Source organism: Nyctibius grandis, chromosome 6 (genome assembly GCF_013368605.1).
Source record: "Nyctibius grandis isolate bNycGra1 chromosome 6, bNycGra1.pri, whole genome shotgun sequence".
NCBI lineage: Eukaryota > Metazoa > Chordata > Aves > Nyctibiiformes > Nyctibiidae > Nyctibius > Nyctibius grandis.
Window position 1 is genome coordinate 39,193,509 of NC_090663.1, and position 20,972 is coordinate 39,214,480.

Genomic DNA, 20,972 nt, shown 5'->3' on the forward strand with positions numbered 1-20,972 from the left:
CCTTGGAACAGGTTTCTTTCTCCCCAAATTCTGCTGTTAAATATCCATTCCGCACTCCACCCAGTTTTAATCTAAGTGGCAAGAAAGCTGCATTTTCATTTCTAGCCCCAGCTCAGCTTTCCAAATTAGCAGCAGCTAAAAAGTACCTGGCTGATGTGCATGCTGGTATCACAGGTTAGAGGTCGTGCGGAGGTCAGGTCATTTGAGCCAAGCAAAGTGGATATTATTCCGTTCTGATCCACTTTTCTGATCATGGTCCCATCAACAAAGTAGATTAACCCATTCTTGTCGATTGCTATTCCTTCAGTGAGGAGAATAAAAATTAGGTTTTTGTACTAGCAGTGAATATATTATTCATAACTAAGGGCACATAACTAAGGGTATGTATCTAGTGGAAATTAAGGGCAGAAAATATGGTCTTAGGCAGTAGGTAGTAAAACAGCTTGTAAACATATTTTGCATAACAAACCAATGTTCAGTATGAAATCTACTCCCGTTGATCTCATTTGCTGTTCATTGGAGAGTACCCTGAGAAGGGCCTAGCTTTTAAGTTAACCTGAAAATGGGATAAGTGGGACCAAAAGCAACACTGATTTTACATCTTCACTGTTGCCTGCCAAATACATAATCTAAATGAGCATTTAAAAATGCTCAATAACCATGAAAGCCAAGTATTTCCTAAAAAATCAACTCAGGTACCCTGTAGCTCTCTTCCTCAGTGGTCTTTCCAGTTGGAAAAAATTACTCAACACCACATTTGTGAGCCAGCTACTGGGTTCAGCAATTAAACACTATCACGCCCCCAGCTCTGAACTTCCGTGTTATTTTGAAAGTTATGGAGGAATAACTCTTTTTACCTTTAGGGCTCATCAGAGTTGCCTCCACCGCCTTGCCTCCATCACCACACCTTGCCTCATCAAATGGTAGGCACTGCTCCCCTGTTCCTCCTATTACCTCAGCATTTTTGGTTAGGTCTTTCGCACCCGTGAGCGACTTGGGTCGATAAATCCTGCGTGTGTTTGTGTCGGAAACATACAAATCTCCTGTCACGGGGTCAGTTGCGAGGTAGTATCTGTGAGCTGGGTTGTTACTGTAAAATGGAATTATACATTGCATATGCTGTAATTAATTGCACCTTACATTGGATCAAGAAAAGGCTTCGGTTCATATGCAGATGTGCAGTCATATATAAATAGTTATAACAAATGGTGATGCTCTAGGCATAGGTAGCACCGGTCACGGCCCCAAAACCTTTATTGGTTCACGTTTCTTGCCTGTGTCACAGGCAGTCCAATCTAGACTACTCATACTTTTGGGACAGAAGATCCATTTTGTCTGTGATGCTCAGAGGCCTGTAATTAGAGACAGCTCCTGTCTCTGTAATAGGCCAAATCAAAATACTGGAGTCTAAAAACTCCCAGGCTTTCTGGGAACCTTGATCCAGTTCCAAACTTTGCAGCAGGACCCCAGCCCTCGCTTACACTTTGTTGCTGTTATCATCCTATCTGTTTTATTATGATTTCTATAAGGCTGCTGGGGTGCATGGTTTATATAGTTCATAAACAGATAAGGCAGAGTTCGTATTATTAGTTCACAGGCAAGAGATAAGACATCCTTCATAAGTTTTTGTTTAATCCACTGCTTTCCAAGACGTGACACACATGATTTAATGCATTAGGAAATGTCATCTTTTCCACCAGAGCACTGAGCGGAGCTTTTCCATCTTCTTAACACAGAGTCATATTTCAAATAACTGTACACATTGGCACAAAACCGCTAACTATGCCAACACAGTCTTTATTACAGTGAAAATATATATTGCTAACCATTTTCCCAGAAACGTACATTTTGCCTCTCCACTGGTGCCACATAATTGAGAATTACTGTCTTTTCTTCCCTGCTGCTGAAAAAAGCAGCCCTGGAGAGTACCTTTTGGGTTGCTATATTATGATGTAGAAACTTAACCCACTGCAGATGGGATTCCTGACCTATTTTATGGCACAAAGAGCTGAAATAAGGTCATGTAAATAGAGGAGGTAATTTCAGATGCTGTCCTAATGGATCGAAGCAGAGTGTCAGAACAATCAGTCCCACTTCTAATGTTTGCAAAAGTGCTGCTTAAACAGATCTCCCAGTCTTGGTGATAGCCAAACATCTGTTGGCAGAGTGCTGTACTTCACGTTTTGTAAATACGTAACCCTGCTCATGTAACACATTTTTATGTATTGCCACTTGGAAAAGGCAACTAGAGACCAACAGGAACAACTTGTGAACAAATTATGTCTTTTAGCAGGGACAGATTTTTATAGCTATCCAATTACAAAAACAGAGAAAAAATGTGTTGCATAAACAGGATTTTCTTTGGTTTTAAGACTTTTAACATGTTGGTTCAGAACAAAGAAACCAAGTGAAGCAGACTAATGAAATCAAATAAACAGTGATTAGCACCTCTTAAAAAGCTCTGCTATAGAGCTGAGTGTTGTACAGCATGTCTGAAAACAATTCAGTGTAGGCTTACTTTAAATTTCTGTCTGTTAGAAATCTGTTATTGCCAATGTGCTAAATAGTTGAAAGGTATTTTCGAAACCTTAATTTACGCAGAGATCATTTAATATGATCACTATGTAGTGTACAAATTATTTATACCTCCATAGACTGCAAATTAAATTATCCCCATTTACATGATTACTTTGGTCTTTAAGAAACTTTGCAGACACTTCAAATATAAACACATTGCAAAATGTGAAATGTGTAATTAGATTTTATTTCATTGCAATTTAAAATAAAGTCCTTTCTTATACTACTAAAATCTAAATTAAAGTACTTCTCTTCAACTCATCTAACATTGCCTCAATGATATTTTTCAATTGTTGGAGTAAGGACTCATCAAATCAATAACTAAATAATTTATGCCTAACACAATTATTTCTTTCTAAAAAGATTTTTTAAAGCTGTTTTCCTCATAAATATGAAAACATTTCTATGTTTTAATTAATTCCAACAAAAATGACAAAGCTCTTATTTGGGATAAGTTCTCATACTAAGTAGTGTATCCTCATCAAAACAAAAAAATACAGCTGTTAATTTAAGGATATTTTCTCATTTTATTAAAAAAAATCCTGAAGTTTGGGAGTGCATAGGATATTATTACTGAATCAATATAAACTCTCCAATTTGTCGTACGTAGATGTCTAATGGTTCCTTTATGAGATAATACAGCAGGCTCAACTTCAGCGTTTCTTTTCAAGTGAAGGCTAGAAAGCTGAGGTAGCTTTAGGTGATAGAAAAAACCCATTAATTCACAGGAGCAAGGCACAATTTGAGGAACTAAGTAACTGTCCAGTGAAAACCACGTTTGTTTTCTAGCCAGAAAACATCTATGCACACTATGCAGATCTCAAAAACAGTACAGGGATAAGCTGCCAGCAGCTGGGAAGCTGCACAGTTTATTCTGTTTCATTGTAGCTTGAAATAATATTAAGCTTCTGCCTTCTACCAATAACAACAAGCACAAAGAGGTAAAATCCACAGTCAGCGACTTCTTGACTCATTCAGTATTGCCTAATTGCTGTCAGTAGCTCTGAAAAACAAGCAGTTACACACCGTTAGCTCCTGTAAAGACAAATGACTACAAATTAACTTGTTGCCTGTGCCAAATAATAGTAACAGTGCTTCAAAACTGAAGTGCACACACTTGTGCAAGTACACCCACACACGCACAGAGCTGTAATGATCTATTTCCCATTGCGTAATTTTATCTTGCTTACACCGATCTTTTAATTCTTCAGCTGTCAGATCACCTGAGTTACTCTCCATGCATGAATTCTTAAAAAATACTCTTCCTGCTTCAGTCCCCCTCTCTCTCCCATTCACCCTGTGCCTTCTAAACCATATACCCTGAAAGCTGTTTTTATGTTTTGCTGAACTTTTTTCTGTCTCTCTACAGACTCGGGATACTGCCACAGCCTACAAATGACCTCCTTGTCTTCAAAGTCCTTCTAAAAATTACTTCTTCCATGAATGCCTATCAGCATTAATCACCCACAGGCAGCAGTGTGTAGAAAGACATCATCAGCTTTGAGACTGAAAAAATGTTAGGTCACTGGTACATGAGAGGATAAATTTGATCTGCGTTGTCTCTCTGATTTAGAGTACAGGCTCCTTGAGGTGGGTGGTACATCACTCTCTGTGCTGAAGCACTGTGTTTTTAGGTGAGGAAAGGTGAATGTTTGCATAGATAATAGATCTGAACTAGTATTTAGCCTTGTTCATCAGTTTTACTTGGGGAATGCATATTTTAGTGCATTTTCTTAGTTTCAATACCTAGTAATTATACACTGCAAAGTGGTCTGTTGAGGGCTGTTTTTCAAACTGCAATTTAAATAGAAACCTCCTCAGCATTTCACAGGGCTCTGCACGACTTCACACAGGCGAAAGAAGCTGTTTGGTCTCACGGTGTGTCCTTTAGCTGGGGAACCCATGGCCACAAGGTCTGGTGGATCCTAAAAGTTTACATGTGTTAAATAAACATCAGCTAAATTAATGGAATAAAAAGCTGACAGGGGATATTAAGCATAAAGATGCTTGGATTAGGAAGCCCCTGAGCAGCAAACCCCTAAGGCTAAGAGTGGACACCAGGAAAATGGTGTATGATGGGAGAGAAAACTCATAGTAGACTGTGTCAGGCTGTGCAGTGGGCTCCACACCTCCTACCCACTGGCTCCACAACCGCTCCTGCAGAGCCAGTTCTCCACAGTTCTCTACGCCTCCTTCTACCGAAGGAGAAACCCCCACTTCACAGCTGCTACAAGGGCCCAGGAAAATGCTGTTACACTAATTTGTGCAGTATGATTGCAATTTTGCTACCTGGAGCTTCTGCATGTGTAGGCATGAATAAATGAGAAAAGTTTCAATGTTCTCCCTCATCAACTTTTCTTACATGCAGTGATCTAGTTTCTGAAACACCGCAGTTGAGCCTGTGACCACAGTTCTGCCAGAGGCAGGAGAGGGCATCACTACTAAATCACAGCAAAACAAACCTCAATACGCATCCGTTCCTTAATTCCGTTGGTCCACTCCAAATTTCCATTTTGAGTATTATTCTGTATTCCATACGTTTGCCAAGACAATGTCTCATCCAGCTGCAGTCACAACTTTGTGATATCACAAGGGATATAATTCTTTTAGAAGTAGTGGACCAAATGCAAATTAAACCTAATAGTGAAAATCTAAAACCACCAAGTAGAAGAGACTGCCTCTAAGTCACACCTGGAAAATAACATAAAACCAGCTAGACCGTGCAACGACTCCCAATTCTGATCATTAGAGCTGATGTAAACACCTTATTTAGTCATGGAATTTTTTGCCTAACATGTTTGAAACATACTTTTTTAAACATAAAACCCTTCCTCATAAAGAAGTATGCCCAAAGCAAAGTGAATTTAAAAAAAAAGGAGAACTGAGATATGACTCTATGGGATTTGTTTAAAAACAAGGAAGGAAAACGACTGGCAGCCAAAAAGGAAAGAAAGGGACCAGCAAGGCTGCTAAGGCCTGTCCTTAGCAGTTCTGCCATGAAGTCTTGCAGGGTTTCATGTATCCAACAAGATTTTAGCATAACTTAGTTTTTGTCTCCTCATCAGCACCCGCTGCTGTGGTAGAGCAATTCTAAGTATCCACCACCTTCTCTTCTGTGCTTGCCACTGTTGTGGCGATGCCAGGACGGATGAACGCTGTACTACAATCCTTCTGATTGCTATTGTTTTTATGACCAGTCTTATGAATCTCGGTGTACTTTAAAATCTCAACTCCTGGAGTTATTATGGGACAGTTTAAACTTTCATTATTAAGAGAGGTTCCCCTTTAAAGAAACAAATCTGTTAAACGTGAGCCTGAAAAGACTCAACATCAAAAGGCTAATGAAATGAACTCACTTGATACTTGTATAATTTTATTACTTATATGCCATTCTCATCGTATTTGGGGTCCCTGATTAATGACTGAGTTTTGACAGGATCTCCAAAAGTGCTGCCAGCAAGAAACAGGAGTGAGCAGAGACAAGGGGACAGCAAAGGAGGGCAAACACAAGCATAAAAAGAAGCCTGACTGTGGACAGAGAGTGATGAGAAGAGAGGAACTCGTATCCGAAAGGACGATACAGCCTGACAGCTGACATAACTAAAACATATGAACTCATTATTTTTGAAAAAATACTCCTCTTTTCTAATAATACATCTCAGGAATGACTTCTCCATTATAAGCATTCATTTGTTAAGTAAGAAAAAAGAACAGTTAGAAAAATATAAATCTTCTTTAAGGAATGCTTACCTATGTCTAAAATCTTTATTTCTTGGTGGGAGCAAGTAAAAAAGAACAGAAAAACATTATTAGAAAAACATTCAGAGAGGATGTTAAAAGATGAAAAGAAGGCAACATTTACATCTACCATTAGTGAAGTGGTGAATGACCGTCTTTTGTCCACTCATGTTGACTATGTAGGTTAATTCTTAAAATCCACAGAATAATCACTTTGGGTAGGTTAAATTCTCACAGTTTAGCTTTGCGTAGTTAAAATATTTTACCAGGGTAAATTTTTTTCACTTCAGTTTTAAATGCTTTTTCAAATGTATTAAAATATTTTGAATCACCTCTTTTTGTTCCTAGAAGCATTTGGAAACTCTAACTTACACAATGTCAGAAATCTATTCCATACTTTGGTTTGCAACAGTAATTCACAACTCCAAAAGTACGAGATGAAAGAAAAACATACCTTAGCTCCAGAACACTAGTTACATTTCCAGATGGGAATATCCGCCGAACATAGTTGAAATCCCCCACGTAAAGACTGCCATCTATCCCACAAGCTAAGGCAACTGGAGCCAATAATTTATTACCATCAGCTTGACCATTACAACTTGGACAGGAAATACTCCGTCGTCTTCCATTGCCCATAATGCTACTAACAACTGGGGGTTGCTGAGATATAAATTGATTTTCCCCATTTCCTTTATAGAGGATTCCTGGCAGAGAATATAAAAACCACAAAATAAAAATCCTTCATAAAAACTTTGAATGTATGTACATAAAATGATGCATAAGTATTCCAAATATTCTCTTTTAGTTTATTAATAGAATTTAATGGACTTTTAATAGTTTCATCCCCATGTTTTTCTTACTACAAGTAACAGAACCTTATTAAAGCATTTATAGTTATATTTACGTCAGACACACTAAAATACACAAAGCACTAAATTATCTTGTCCACAACGTTTAGTAGAAACACTAAATATACTAGCATTTAAAACCCAAACAAGTTTTCAGTCGTTCTTATTTTGAAATGTTAATAATTTTAATAGTTATAATTCAGAATAAAAATTGTCCTGTTGAAGGAAATGCAAGGTGTACTGAATGAAATCAAGGTCTGTGTTCTTAAATCCTTTCAGTTTTCAAATTTCCCAGAAAGGACTGAAATTCTAACTGTGCATATATTACAAAAAGAAAAAATTATATTTGCAAATTGTGTTCCTAAAGTCCTACTATAACTAATTCCGAATATGATGTAAAATGTAATCTAAAGTGGATTACTGCTGCAAATTGTAAATATTAATTAAAGAGCTACTTCAAGAAGTTGGAGATTGCCTCCATTTTACATTATAAAAGACTCTTTACTCAGCTCACAATAAAAATGTACTTCTGGCAACAAAGTCTGCCTCAATGCCGTGTCTGCAGTTATAGGCAGTTATTAAAAATGTCAAAACAACAAAAAAAATGTGGTGCCAGGCCAACCTGCCTCTTAAACTTAATTCAGCTTTGAGGCATGAAAGGAACAATAATTTCGTGAAGACAAAGCAATGTGCCAGCAGTATTTTTCTTCCTTACAGTCTCCATAGGAAATTTGAGAAGAAAAATGCATGCTTTATGTTAAATCTTCAGTCTTAGGGAAAAAAAAGTGTGAATTTACAGTGTGTTAAAATTTTGCCAGGGCCCTCATTATTATATCTCTCAATGAATCCATCGAGGTGTACTCTACAAATGGTCAGCTATTATGGTTATACTCGTAAGTCACAATATGTCCTTCTGTGGTATAATCCATGTGAACCACATGTCACTTTGTACTTTAGAGTGATATGTGTTTTATTGATTGTGTGCCCAGAGTTTCAGAGGCAGTTTGGGACTGAGGGATGCATTTCTCTTTTGAGATGCTTAGAAGAAATTTTGGATGTATTCATCTTTCTCTCCCTACCCCCAAAATTCACTCTTTGTACTGAAACAGGAGAAAAAAACCTTTGTTTTCCTCTTTAAATGTTTTAGGTGTCTTCAATACTTTTTAATGTTATAAAATTTAGGAGATTATAGACGTCAAATCAATATATATGATAAAACTGAGGAGAATGAAAATGGTTTATGGCAACCTAACAGCAAGTAATCTAAATAAGTAATCTAAGTCAAAAGAGGGAGAACGTATTTTTCATGAATAGTTAAAGCCAGAACGCATCAACAGTATATGAAATCCCCTCTGCTATGATTACATCATTTATGACAATCATGGCACCATAATTTTGCCTGAAATAGCTGAGTTCTATAATTTTCATCAGAGGAATTCTACAAGTCAGCACAGTGCACTATTGCACCTGATTTATTCTGTCATTACCTTGAAAAATTGGTCCTTCACATTTCTCCTCTATTATCACAGACTAAAAGATGTACATTAGACTATTTACGGCAGTAGTTCGGGACATCCGTACAAACACTGTCTGCACTCTCTTCTGAATAAATTTCTCCAGCTCATCCACCTTGTCATTAGAACTCTCCACTTCATTTATTCAATTAGACACACGTCACTTTGAAAAGTCATTACTTGTCAAATGTACTCTTGAACATAATTGAAAGCCACCATCAATTTACCTTGTGAACAGAATCAATCTTACATATATATTTATAATTATAGCTCTTTAAATTTTTAGATGGATTACCTTACAACAATTTGCATAGGGTTTCTTTTTTACATTTTAAATTAGGTACAATGACACCTTTTCCCTTGATTTGGTTAACCTTGTTTTTCTACCCGTCAGAAGCAATGCTTTAGGTGGTGACTAGCATATCCCACAGAATAAGCTCATGCACTCGTGGGAGACCTCCTAGGGACACTAGGTACTGCAGAAGTGACGTTCTTCCTGCTGAATTACTTCTGGGCTCCTCCTTTGCATAAAAATACAGTGCAACCAACTCCCACCTTGAGCCATATGACTCTGCTTATTTCACCTTTCTTACATGCTTCCAGCCAAATTTTTCCAGATTTCCTCCTGTTCAGTGCTGACCTTGGGTTTCCTTAGCATGGCACCCTCCAGAGAGTTGCTGAGTAGCACACTATACAAATTCCCTTGGTGCCAAGGCACAGTTCTTATAAATGTGTATTGCTCCTCTTCTTTTCACTGAAATTAAGGAAAACTCGCTCACTAGTGACAGGACTCTGTCCTGAAACAAGGGACACAAGTGCCCTCACTGACTCAAGGCAGCATCATTTGTCACCCGTTGTGTGCTGAGCCGACCACAGCATCCCAGGGAGGATTCACCTCAGGGAAGGATTTAAATATGAGGAGAGTGTAAATGAGCACTCATCCTCCAGAAGAGATGGTACCCATGTGCTAACTGCTCCCATGAGCAGCTGTGCTGGGGCTGGGGATATTGTGACATGAAGGGGAATGCCTCCTGTATAAATGAGGGATTTACTACTGGGAGTGAAGAACAGTCAGTTTGGCAGGAATGTCTCTTATTGCTGTTTAATTTTCACTCATTGTGAAAACTGGAAGTGAAAACATTGTTCAAGATACTGTTAACATACAGTTAATGCCAGTAACAGTTCTGACACTTACAACTGCTTTAGAAATACTGTCTCCTTAGCATTACTCAATTTTTAAGAACAATTTCAATGTTTTTGGGTTGGGTTTCTTTTTGGTAAGCATATCTAACACAGGCTGACACTGTTAGATGAAATAATAATGCATATGTATTTACAGAATGAAGAAACATTACATACTGTAAAGCTCAAAGAATTTACTATATGCAAAACATTCTATAATTCCATTTTTTAAAATAACAAAGCAAACATCTGAAAAGTTAGAATGAGATATGTAAAGTGTAGGGAGTTGAGTATTAAAATGAGCAAGAAGAAAATGAATTCCTCACCATTCTGAACATCCAATACATGATGTTTATCCAATGTCCAGCCACCCATGTTGGAGGCATCCAGTTCATAACCCTGCAAAATTGCAGTCCGCTTTTCCCAGAGGGTTAGATCTAAGCAAGACTCATATTCATAACCTACAGACACTGAAATAACAGTAAATTTCCTCATTAAGCATAGGATCTCGTTCAGAAGAAGAGTTTACATAACGTGATTTCCTTAAACTACATGTGTTTTTCTGCTCTCCCAAGCTACCTGAAAATCCCTGTGGCTTCCTTAGATGTATTGAGAATACTAAACGGAATTCCGAAGTCCTTTAAAGAGCAATCCTGGGTTATTAAAATAATTTTAGTTATTAAAAGTAAGTGGATTAGGACAGGTGCAGAAGAAAGCCATTTTGTGAAGTATGTCAGAATGCTATTGTGCTCTAAAGTACGAGGAGTGTTTAGACTAAATACCTTGCTGTGCTATTAGGCTGAGGGCTACTTCATGGGGAAGAACTAGAAGTGAAAAATGACTGTAGTCTCTTTTTCCTTTAGAAGGAAATTTTTTCTTATAATTCAAGTTTAGATTAGTATTTTCTAAAATATTTTAATATCCATTGTTATTTCTCATCTTATTCTGCTAAACATTTTCTACTTAATGGATACAACTATTTGAGATGTGCTTCCCTATTTTCAAGACAACAGTAAAAATGCAAAAAAACTCCATAACACACATACCAACGGCTTCAGATAATCCGTAGACTCTCTGGTTGTATGCATCAGTTTTATCCCATATGAAAGTGTAAGCCAGATTCGGGGATGCAGGGAACCATTTTTGGAAAAGTCTTCCCACCACTGCCACCATAAGATGAACCTTCATTAAATTAAATGGTATAACAGATTGGGTCATAGTAATCTTCAGAACAGATTTATATCCTGCAGCCCTGGAGCTTAAGTATGATAACTTCAAATCGGTTCCTGGTATTGTTGTTTCTTCATGAAGTACCTATGCATTGGTAAGAGAAAAATACAGTATTTGAATGATTTTGAAATCAAACAGAACAACACAGCTATCATAAATGGAAGCCTGACATGATGCTACATGATAATCCATTATGAAGTATCATCTAAATCTGGCCTTCATTTAATAATGTAAAAAAACCATAAATAAATAACAATATTTCACCTTTTTTTTTTCCTGAAAAGTGAAGCCTAAATTCTTTGTTATACTGAAGCTGCTTAGCTGATACTTTCTGCTGGAAGATTTCAGAGATCTCTCCTTTATTTTTATGGGGGGAAAGGAAGCATGCAAGAGAGGGAAAACATTCCCAACTTTTTTTCCAAAAGAGGCAAAAAAGCATCTTTCATCTAAGTGAAAATATCCCCTTCTTATGCTGCCACCCATGTCCCAACTATGGATACGTAACAAAGGCAGTAGAGCCTCTAAGCACCGCAAAGCTTTAGATTTGGGTTCGGAAGTCTAATTGCTCCTGTAGGAGCAGGAAGGACTTTTAGGTGGTTTATTATTTGCATTACCTGTGGATTGTAAATACTTTAAACTAGAGCATTCTTCCATTTATTTCGAAGATAGATAAGTAGGATGCCTCAGGGAAAGCTTTTCCATATTTCCTGATCAATATTCACTACTCAGACATCAGCTCACCACTTTCTCATTTCAGAGAGGTGCAATGATTCAATTTTATTTTTAAAAGGTTCCTCCCCCCCTCTGCCTTGTCTTTTCCTCTGAGCTGAGGAGCTTTTGTGGGTGATGGATGGATGTGAAAGGTTTCTGGATAACATGGGTGAAGACCTCTGTGTTAGCACTTTTGCTGGGATAAAAAGAAAGATTTAGATGGTATTTATTATATCTATCTCCTTCCCAGTAGCACTAACAAAAAATCAGAAACAGTATTTTGACTCATTGTCTGGCATGAACAGTTATCTACATCTGATACATATCGGCATGCAACTCTCCAGTAGGACTATAATAGAGCTGGAGGAAGTAAAGGAGGAACTGGAAGATACTAGACAAATTAAATTCAGATTTAAAAATTCTTATTTCTTAATCATTGAATGTTTCTTTTTCCCCACCAAGAACCTGCCATTACTGAGAAGAATTGACAAGCAGTACCATCACTTGGATAGAGGTGAGAGTGGCATCATTCTGTTTGTAAATCTAGTCTGCTTTCCCACAGTCCAATAGATGCACAGTATCTAAGCCAGAGAACAAGCAAATCTTTTCTACTCAAACAAAGCCCTGTCTCTCTAGAGAGATAAGTAATTGTGAACATAATCCTTTTCTAAGACTTTGAAGGAAAAACACAAACCACCCAGGAACAAAAGACAAATTCCTCCTCAAGACATCAGCAGGACTGTCATATACTGCACATTAAAACTGGTCTAACAGATGAAGGTCTCTGTAAGCAAGAGGAGAAAAAGAAATAACACACTTGTAATAGGACACAATTTAATGGACTTCACTGGTCTCCTGTTACGACCATTGCTTCTTTTACAACTGCAACTGTGGAAGAGCAGTGTTAAACACTTAGGTGGTCTTTGGGTACTCTTGGCTAAGATAACAGGCAATAAAGAGGACACCTTGAAGTTTCAATTTCCAAGAAATTCCACTGTGTATTTGGATTACTATCAAATTAGGAACTAGGACACTCACGCAGTTCTCAGCAAGGTTTAAAACAAAACCTGAGCCCCTATTATTAGTTTCTGCAGAAGCCTCAAATATCTGCTGGAAATCTGACTTGTAACTTCCTTCTGTCCATAAAATATCCCCTGCAGTAACTTATTTTCTTGAGAACTTTAGCAATGTAGAGGTAAGATTATGTATCTCAATCTCTCTCCCAGAATCAAGTATTACAAAGAGAATTAAACAGTTTAATGTTTACCCGAAAATGTAAATCATCAGGCACAGCAGAGAGCATCCTAAGGGAGCCATGACAGCACATCAATTGTAAAGCAATCGGGAAAGTCACTGGGTATAAAAGTCACATCAGGAATCACCAACACAACCAAGCTGTCTGTACTTTACCTTTTCCAGACAGAGTATCAAACTACCTTCAGAAAGGCTGACACCCTAAGGGAACTGAGTTACAGCCCAACCACCAAATTCTAATGGTTGACATTTTGTTTATATATGATCAAGCTTCTTGGAAGGACAGCTCTGAAATATTTAACCTACAGGACTGAGATAAGGGTCATCTCAATTTTCACAAAGACAGAGCTTGTTGTCCTGAGAGTTCAAGCCGGTGACTGAGTCACATAAATTGTGCAGGGCTCCTCGTCTCTTATGGCCAGCAAGACTAAAGCTGTCCAGGCTCTGGAATGCTTTCCTGCTCCAAAATATTATACGATTCAGGTGACATGCTCTTATGGCATTAAGAACCCTGAATAAAGAATTTAATTCAATTAGGGGGAAAAATGCCTGCTGCATTGCCGTGATATTTTTTGCAAAATGAGCAACTTCAATAGAGGATTTGAGAACAAACGTTACAAATGAGTGCAAACTTAAGTCCTAATGTCAGAAAAAGGTTCTTTGCCGAGAAGTAACAGCTGAACTGCTGCATTAAAATGTAACACCATGTTGATTTGAGGAGTAAAGACGGCATTTTTAGATATAGGCAGATATTGGCAACTACTGCTATTACACAAAGGTTGAGACCAAAGAGTACTAAATTTATACTTCTTTAAGTAGAAGCTGAAACTGCTCATTTCAAGATGGAAAACTCTCTTCCTTTTTAAAAAAAACTCCCCCTAGAATTGAGGCTCTGAAATGAATTTATAAAGAAATAACCTTGAGTTAACAATATAAATCAAAGAGAAATGAAAAGCTGAAAAAATACTTGTTTTTTCTAGACTTTAAACATTGCTGAGATACCACAGAGAAGAGGGATAGGAAAAAGCCATACATGTGTAGAAACCTAAAAATGTTTCCATAAAAGAATAACCCAAGAGGTGTATATAAAGTTTCAAACAGAAAGCAAAAGAGAAGAAAACCAGAAAAAGTGCTGGAAAACAAGGATGCATAAATGGAGATATATGGCTCTAAGAGTCACCTCAATTTTTTTCTCAGTACAAACTTGAAGTTCTGGAGATTTTAGCTAAGTGAAACTAGGATACAGCATCCATGTAATACTGAAATATCTAGACATCCTATTATATTGCCTGTTTAAATTATAAAATAGGTTAATTTCTTTGCTGAAAATCTGGCCACCTTGAAGTTACAAACAATCATTTTTATTAAGTCACTGAGGCTTGTATTTTACCTTGAATTCTTCTGGGTAAATAAATTTTGCCAACTTCTGCTGTATAGTATTGCCAGTAGTGAGAGAGAGTCAGGGGAGAGGAAAAAGAAAGCGGGCAACCTTGAACGTATAATTTGAAGGAAAACTTTTCAGTCTTTATTCTCCCACACACTTCAGGTGATGGAAACAAACTGCTTGGGACCTGCAGAAGGCATCTTGCAGGTGCATATAACAGTGGATAATAGAAGTGTAGGAGAAGGAAAGCCTCAAAAACTCAATTTCAGAATTGCTCACTGTGACTCACATGTGGGTTTCTCCAGACCACACTGCAATATGCGGCAAAGAGACATCTCATATATTAGGAAAAGGAGAGCAACAATATTGCCTAACACATCTAAGCAGCTCCAGCTTAACCTGATCTCCCTCACCTGCATGCAGTTTACTGTCTTGTTCCACACTAATTAATCTCAGCTAGTTAAGTCTAGGCAGAGCATGCTAACTTGCAATTAAAAGTAGATAAAGTCATGCCTAAGTAGTCCAAATTTAGTTAACATGTTATTTATTATCATCCCTCTTGAGTAATGATCTGTTGGGTCTGTGATCACCTTTACCCACTGCATTTGCTCTTTCCCCTTGCTTGCCTTCTTTTTTTCAGCTTTCTTTTGTGCTGCTGCTTTGGTACAGACTTTAATTCCCCCTCTGATTAATTTGGGATTCATAAGCCACTACGTACAGTCTTTTGGAAACATTACCTTCAAGGGATGATGAAGTGCTTCAAGGGATGATGATTACAGCGGCACATCATTTTCTTCTGTAGTACGTGACAATGAGAGCTGTCACACCACACGAACAGGGTGACTAATACTGGCTGAAGGAACATGGGAAACAGTTTCTTTCTCTGTGCCTTCATCCAGTCTCCCACACTCTAAACTGGCATTGCCCCTTTTTTATGAAAAGATCTACAGCAGTTCCTCCAGAGCTGAACAGACAATTTTGAGTGGAATCTGGTTCTGCCCATCTTTTATCAGAGCAGTGAATTCCTTGGGAGACAGACTGTTGAGCATTATGCACTTCTGAGGGGAACCTGACCAAAAATGCTCCTTGATGCTTTTTTACACAGTACTGGAACCAGATTTTTGCATACATAATGACAGTACTATTTTTACTTCGTCATAAATGACCCGTCAGCACCAACTGCCTAGGATCTGCTGAGAATCGATCTTTCCTTCCGGCTGGTTTTCTAGGGAAATCAACCTGACCCAACAGTCCCGCCTGTCAGATTTCTCACCTCACAACTTTTGAACCTGGTTGCCAATTTCAACCACATTTGAAATAACAGTAGAAATCTCTAAAGATAATTCAGTTCCTTTAGGGTTTATAAAAAAAAGGGTTCAGGTAGGGAAGAAGTAGCCAAGTTGGTACTCCCATGAGAAAAAGGCTGAATGCAGTGTGTGGGGGAAGGACTGGATGTGGCAGATAGCTGGAATTATAGCAATAGGTGGGAATTAACAGGAATTCAGACTTCATTAGTCCCACTGCTCATGAAATGACTTGTTTACCTAGGCATTACAAGTGTTTTTCAAAAATATGTATTTTCTGACATTCTTCTAGTATTACTTTTTTCTCAATTTACACCTCATCTATCTAAGCCATTTCCCATCACTTCAGGAACAGAATCTATCATCTGTTGCCAAAACAAGTAAATCAGAGCTGTTTTTCAGTGGACTGTGTTTTGCAAATACTTTCTTTTAATTGACTTGCAACTATCAAAGGCACAGAAATGATAGTGAGGATAAAAGCAACAATTTTCTAGCACAGTCTAGATTTGTATGAGCATTTAGTTGTAATTTCCTTACATCTTTACTTTAAACCAGCTCCTACCATCAACTGCTTAATGATTTTGCTCTTAAGAGCTCTGCATGAAAACATTTGAATACATTTTCTATGTTTCCCTTGAAGAGACAAGGATATTTCTTAGTGAATGGGAAAAAGAATGCCTTATGTAATTATGACACTGTGAAGGTGGGGGAGAGAAAAACAGAGAAAGGAGAGAGAGAGGAGGGAGAGGGAGAGAAAGAAGGAGGCAGAAACAGTGCTGTTTCATTAGGAAAAGTTTTATCAGAAATCAATAATGAGATAAATATTACTTCTTGAAATGCAACTCTGCTTTAAGAGTTGAAGAAGACTGTATTAGCGATTAGTTATTTGAGATGGAGGAATTCAATACATCTGTTAGAGAAAAAACATTCCAGCCACAGCTTTTTCCGTTTAAAGCAAGGTTTTGATGTTAAGTCTTACTTTCGATATTATAAGTTCTGAAGAAGTAGATTAGCACACATGCTCATTGGCTTGTAAGTCTGTCCTCAGTGTTACAAAGAGTTCTTTTAATTTATAAAAATCTAAGTGTCATGCTATTTATTAGGACTAAATAGACTGAACTGTATGGGTCTTTCAGACATAGTGCAAAACCACCTTTTTCAGTTTCTGAGGTACACTTCTAACTAGAGGGCAGTCAAAAAAGTCAGGTGTACTATAATGTGTTCATTTTGATGGGCCAGTGCCTGATTGCTGAAGACATTCTGTAAATTAAATGATGCAAACAAATATAAAACCAGACGCTGGTGTACAGCAAGCTTTCTTACCTTTTTTTTTTTCAGATAAAATGTTAAAAATCATCCCATAGAATAAATAAATTGGTCTGAAAATAATCACATGTTGCAAATCCTTAGCACTTAGTCAGAATTATTTATTTTTCAACATTAGTTTGCACTCCCTTCATTATGGTTGCTTAATACTAGCCTGTGATACAATGTTATTTATTTGAAGCACACTTTACCTGTGTCTCTGGGATGATAGGACTATCTTCAGGAGAAATTCTAAAGAAGGTGGATAAAGGTGATGATACGATAATGGGGTTTGGCCTTACAAATCCGCTCAGATCACAACTAGGAATGTCATTCTCTTCCTTCTTCATGACCAAGGTATCCATGACATAAAAGACATTCCAGGGAATCCATACTGTGTGATACTGTGTCAGGAACGGTGACCGCTCAAACACCAGTGTCAGAGAGGCACCACCATTCGCTACCAAGTCAAACCTAGAAAAAAAAATCCAACAGGGCTAGCTAGTCAGCAAATTCCCAAAGCCATGCAACAGCCTCCATTTTACGAATTGATTCTTCATTCCATTGCACTGCTCTGAAGGCAGAATGGCTCTACTGGGAACAATGGGGAAATCAATTAAATTATATTGCATAATACTGCACTGAAAGAATGGAGAGTTTGGGATGCTGCATTTAAATTAAGCAAGCCCTTCTGCTTCTGAAGTATATAATCAGCATGCTTTACATTTGAAGAAGGTACAAAGTACAACTTTGGACAATCACTTTTTTCATGTCTTTTGTTTCCATTATTTTATTTTATTATTTTATTTTTACAAGCAGCTCTTCAGTAATGCGTTTGCTGTCTTTATGACTTACTTAGAAGTGCTTCAAAGGGAACTTACATTCCATCTTGGCGAGTGATTGTATATCCATAGTCTGGATAGTGTAGAAAGGAGACATTGACTCCAATGAGTGGCGTTCCATCAGCAGTTAATACTTGGCCCCTTATGACGGATGCAAGACTGTGAAAAAGGTGCAGGGTCAAATTACAAATTTGCTTTTTTCACTCTCTTTTGAATGAATGAAAGCTAGTAGAGCAAACACACACACGCATCTCTACATGGTATCAACTACCATTAAAAAGACATTCCTGAGATTCTAACCCTTTTACAAGTTCACATAATTTATGCTGTATAAACAAATGCCTCGAAATTTACAGATAATAATTTTGTTTCAAAATTGTTGATTTCACTTTGGTCCATTTTGTCTGTACTGAGTTACTAGGACCAGAAATTCACTGAAGAATTTTAAGAACTTATAAACTCTAGATGTTCCCACTGTAAGTCATACCTCTGGCAGACTCTCAAAGAACAACGTACTTTTCAATTACTATCAAAGCAATCTGTAAAACTGCAGGGACTATGAAGTACAAAATTTAAAAGAGCAATAAGGAACATTTGTGCAACAACTTTTAATCAACTGCTGTGCCCAAACACATTAATGCTGTTAAATTACTGCAAATGCAGTAGTTCTAGTGTAAATCATCTTCCTTCACTCAGTGAGATCCCAGACACCTGCTTCCTGCTACTGGTTTATTTTCAGGTCATTACTGCTTCATAGAGCACCAGTCAAATAGCTTATGCAATTATACTGTCATGCACTTAACAGTTCTATCACATTAATTCATAATTTATATTATTTAGTGGGCTCAGTTTAAAAAGTACAGCTTTGCTTTTCCTTGTGAAGTGTTTTCATTGCTTTGATGTATTTCCAACTGTGCTAGCCCAAATCAGCTGGTTAAACAAAGATTTATTTAATCATTAATGAAGTGCCCTGTTAGAATGCAGGTACTAAGCATGGCAAGTACCTTCTGTAACCTAATGGCACTGGCAATTTCAATTTTGCAGGAAATGAGACAAAATAAGCATTTTGATATATTAAGAGAAAAGGTCTCTGATGAAAATCCATGCCATGAAATTTGCAGTCACAGTGGATCTTCTCCTAAACATGAATCTCACACACTCCTCAATTTCTTTTGTATTCATGAGTAAATGATGAGTCACGCTCACCTCTTATTAAAAGGACTTTCCCCAGGTATGACATGAGTGCTGTCTGCTCCGATGAGAAAACTGATCCGGTCATAAAATGCTTTGGCAGCTTGCTGAGATGGCGACTGTTGGCTTTGGCTGATAATATCTTGGGGATCAGGTAGTCCACGACAATAAGGCTGGTTTTGGCAAGAACTCTGCAAACAGCAGTCAGGATCCATACAGTCAACTAGCCCATCTGTTGGCAGAAAGTCACACAAATGAACAAAATCTTCCTCCTGCCCCTTTGCATGTGAATGAGCCAGCCAGCAGAGAGATTGAACAAATAATGTAGTATGAAAGAATACTAATAATTAAGATTTTAATGAATTCACTATCAATTAAGGAAAGAGAGTTTGTTTCCACCAAATTCTTAAACTCCCATGGAAATCCATGCAAGCTGAATACACTCAGTATTGTGTATAAATTAAACCTATTTATTTGATACTTTTCTAAAAACATGTTGAACAAACCTGAAAATGAAGACACTCAGGCTGTGCATACACTGTTAACTTATAAATATTAAACATTTTAGGAGGGTCTAAGTAGCTTTTATCTGAGGTTATTTGGCGAGGGTATAGAGAAAAGAAACAAGTAACTCCCACTCTGCTGTTTTCCTCAAGTTTTTTAGCATATCTATGCTGCAAGCAGCTTTAAATAGTTCACAACATTTATCAAGGTGGATTCCGTTATACCTTGGCAGAAAGATTTTGTTGCTAGTGGCAAAGGCAATTTCCACAACTATTTTGCATGAGAATGTATGAGAACAAAATCTGTATTTAACATTTAGATTTTATTCTGAATAAACTGATGAGGAATGCTGGACAGTATAAACAAGATCTAAACACATGGGTGCTTTTATGCTTACATATTGAAATATTCACATATAATGAGCATTAGATCTGTCACATCACTGGAAATCTAATTTGGTGAAAGATTAAAATCAAGATCAAATTGATAACTACTAATTTGCTGTAAGTAAAGTCATAAGGAAAATGAGACTGGAAATGTCAGCTACAGAAAATTTCTAGATGAATGTAATACAGTATCACATAGCTGATAATTGTTTCCCCAGAAGAACAGCAAGACTGAAATAGCTCAAACATTTTATTATTCCATTTAGATTAGAGAGGGAGCTGGCTTGCTGCACTAAACTGAAAAATATACCAATGCAGCACTCGGAGGAAGCCCATCACTGCTTCTCTCACAAAAGAATCTAGCTTTAGAGTAAAACTTCTTTCTGAAGGGAAAAATATAATCCATTTTTGTTCAATCATATGTTGAAAGAGTGTAAGTAAACAGAGATCTTCTAAAGGTATTCCTCTAAGGATTGCTGTGCTATGTGGATCAGTCAGAGGATTGGCAAATAGTAACGCACTGAGATTTCTATTCTTTTGCACATCTAAAATTCTTATTTAACTCGGCTGACATTGAAGTCAGTTCAGAGAAAATAAAAGGGATGAAAAAGTCATCATTAAGTATATCAAAGTTTAAACTTTTTTAAGAGAAAAGAAGGAATATTGATCTTTTCTGGGATAAGGATACGCCAGAGGGTCATGTTGCCATTCAGATAGACCTCAACAGACAGAAATGGGCTGGCAGGAACCTCATGCAGTTCAACAAAGAGAAGTGTGAAGTCCTGCACCTGGGGAGGAACAATCCCACGCAGCAGTACATGCTGGGGGACAACTGGCTGCAAGGCAGCTTTGTGGAGAAGACCTTGGGAGTCCTGGTGGACACCAAATTGAACATGAGCCAGCAACATGCCCCTGCGGCAAAGAAGGTGCCAGTGACATCCCAGGCTGTGTTAGGAGAAGTGTTGCCAACAAGGTGGCAACAAGGAGGTGATCCTTCCCCTC

At 37.6% G+C, this 20,972-nt stretch overlaps 1 protein-coding gene across 20 annotated transcripts in view; it reads right to left on the reverse strand.

Annotated features, from left to right (window-relative positions):
* TENM3 (teneurin transmembrane protein 3) overlaps positions 1 to 20,972 on the reverse strand; it is a 472,906-nt gene that overhangs the window by 35,248 nt on the left and 416,686 nt on the right. For 18 of the 20 annotated variants that reach the window (XM_068403619.1, XM_068403624.1, XM_068403627.1 and 15 more), the window contains 9 exons: positions 19,096 to 19,312; positions 17,929 to 18,048; positions 17,260 to 17,521; positions 10,906 to 11,173; positions 10,186 to 10,329; positions 6,770 to 7,019; positions 6,328 to 6,348; positions 858 to 1,090; positions 147 to 301 (listed from right to left, as the gene is read on the reverse strand). In XM_068403619.1, the coding sequence (XP_068259720.1) occupies positions 147 to 301; positions 858 to 1,090; positions 6,328 to 6,348; positions 6,770 to 7,019; positions 10,186 to 10,329; positions 10,906 to 11,173; positions 17,260 to 17,521; positions 17,929 to 18,048; positions 19,096 to 19,312 (1,670 nt within the window). The remainder of the gene's footprint in view (positions 1 to 146; positions 302 to 857; positions 1,091 to 6,327; positions 6,349 to 6,769; positions 7,020 to 10,185; positions 10,330 to 10,905; positions 11,174 to 17,259; positions 17,522 to 17,928; positions 18,049 to 19,095; positions 19,313 to 20,972) is intronic. The other 2 variants (XM_068403637.1, XM_068403626.1) reach the window with 1 other exon arrangement.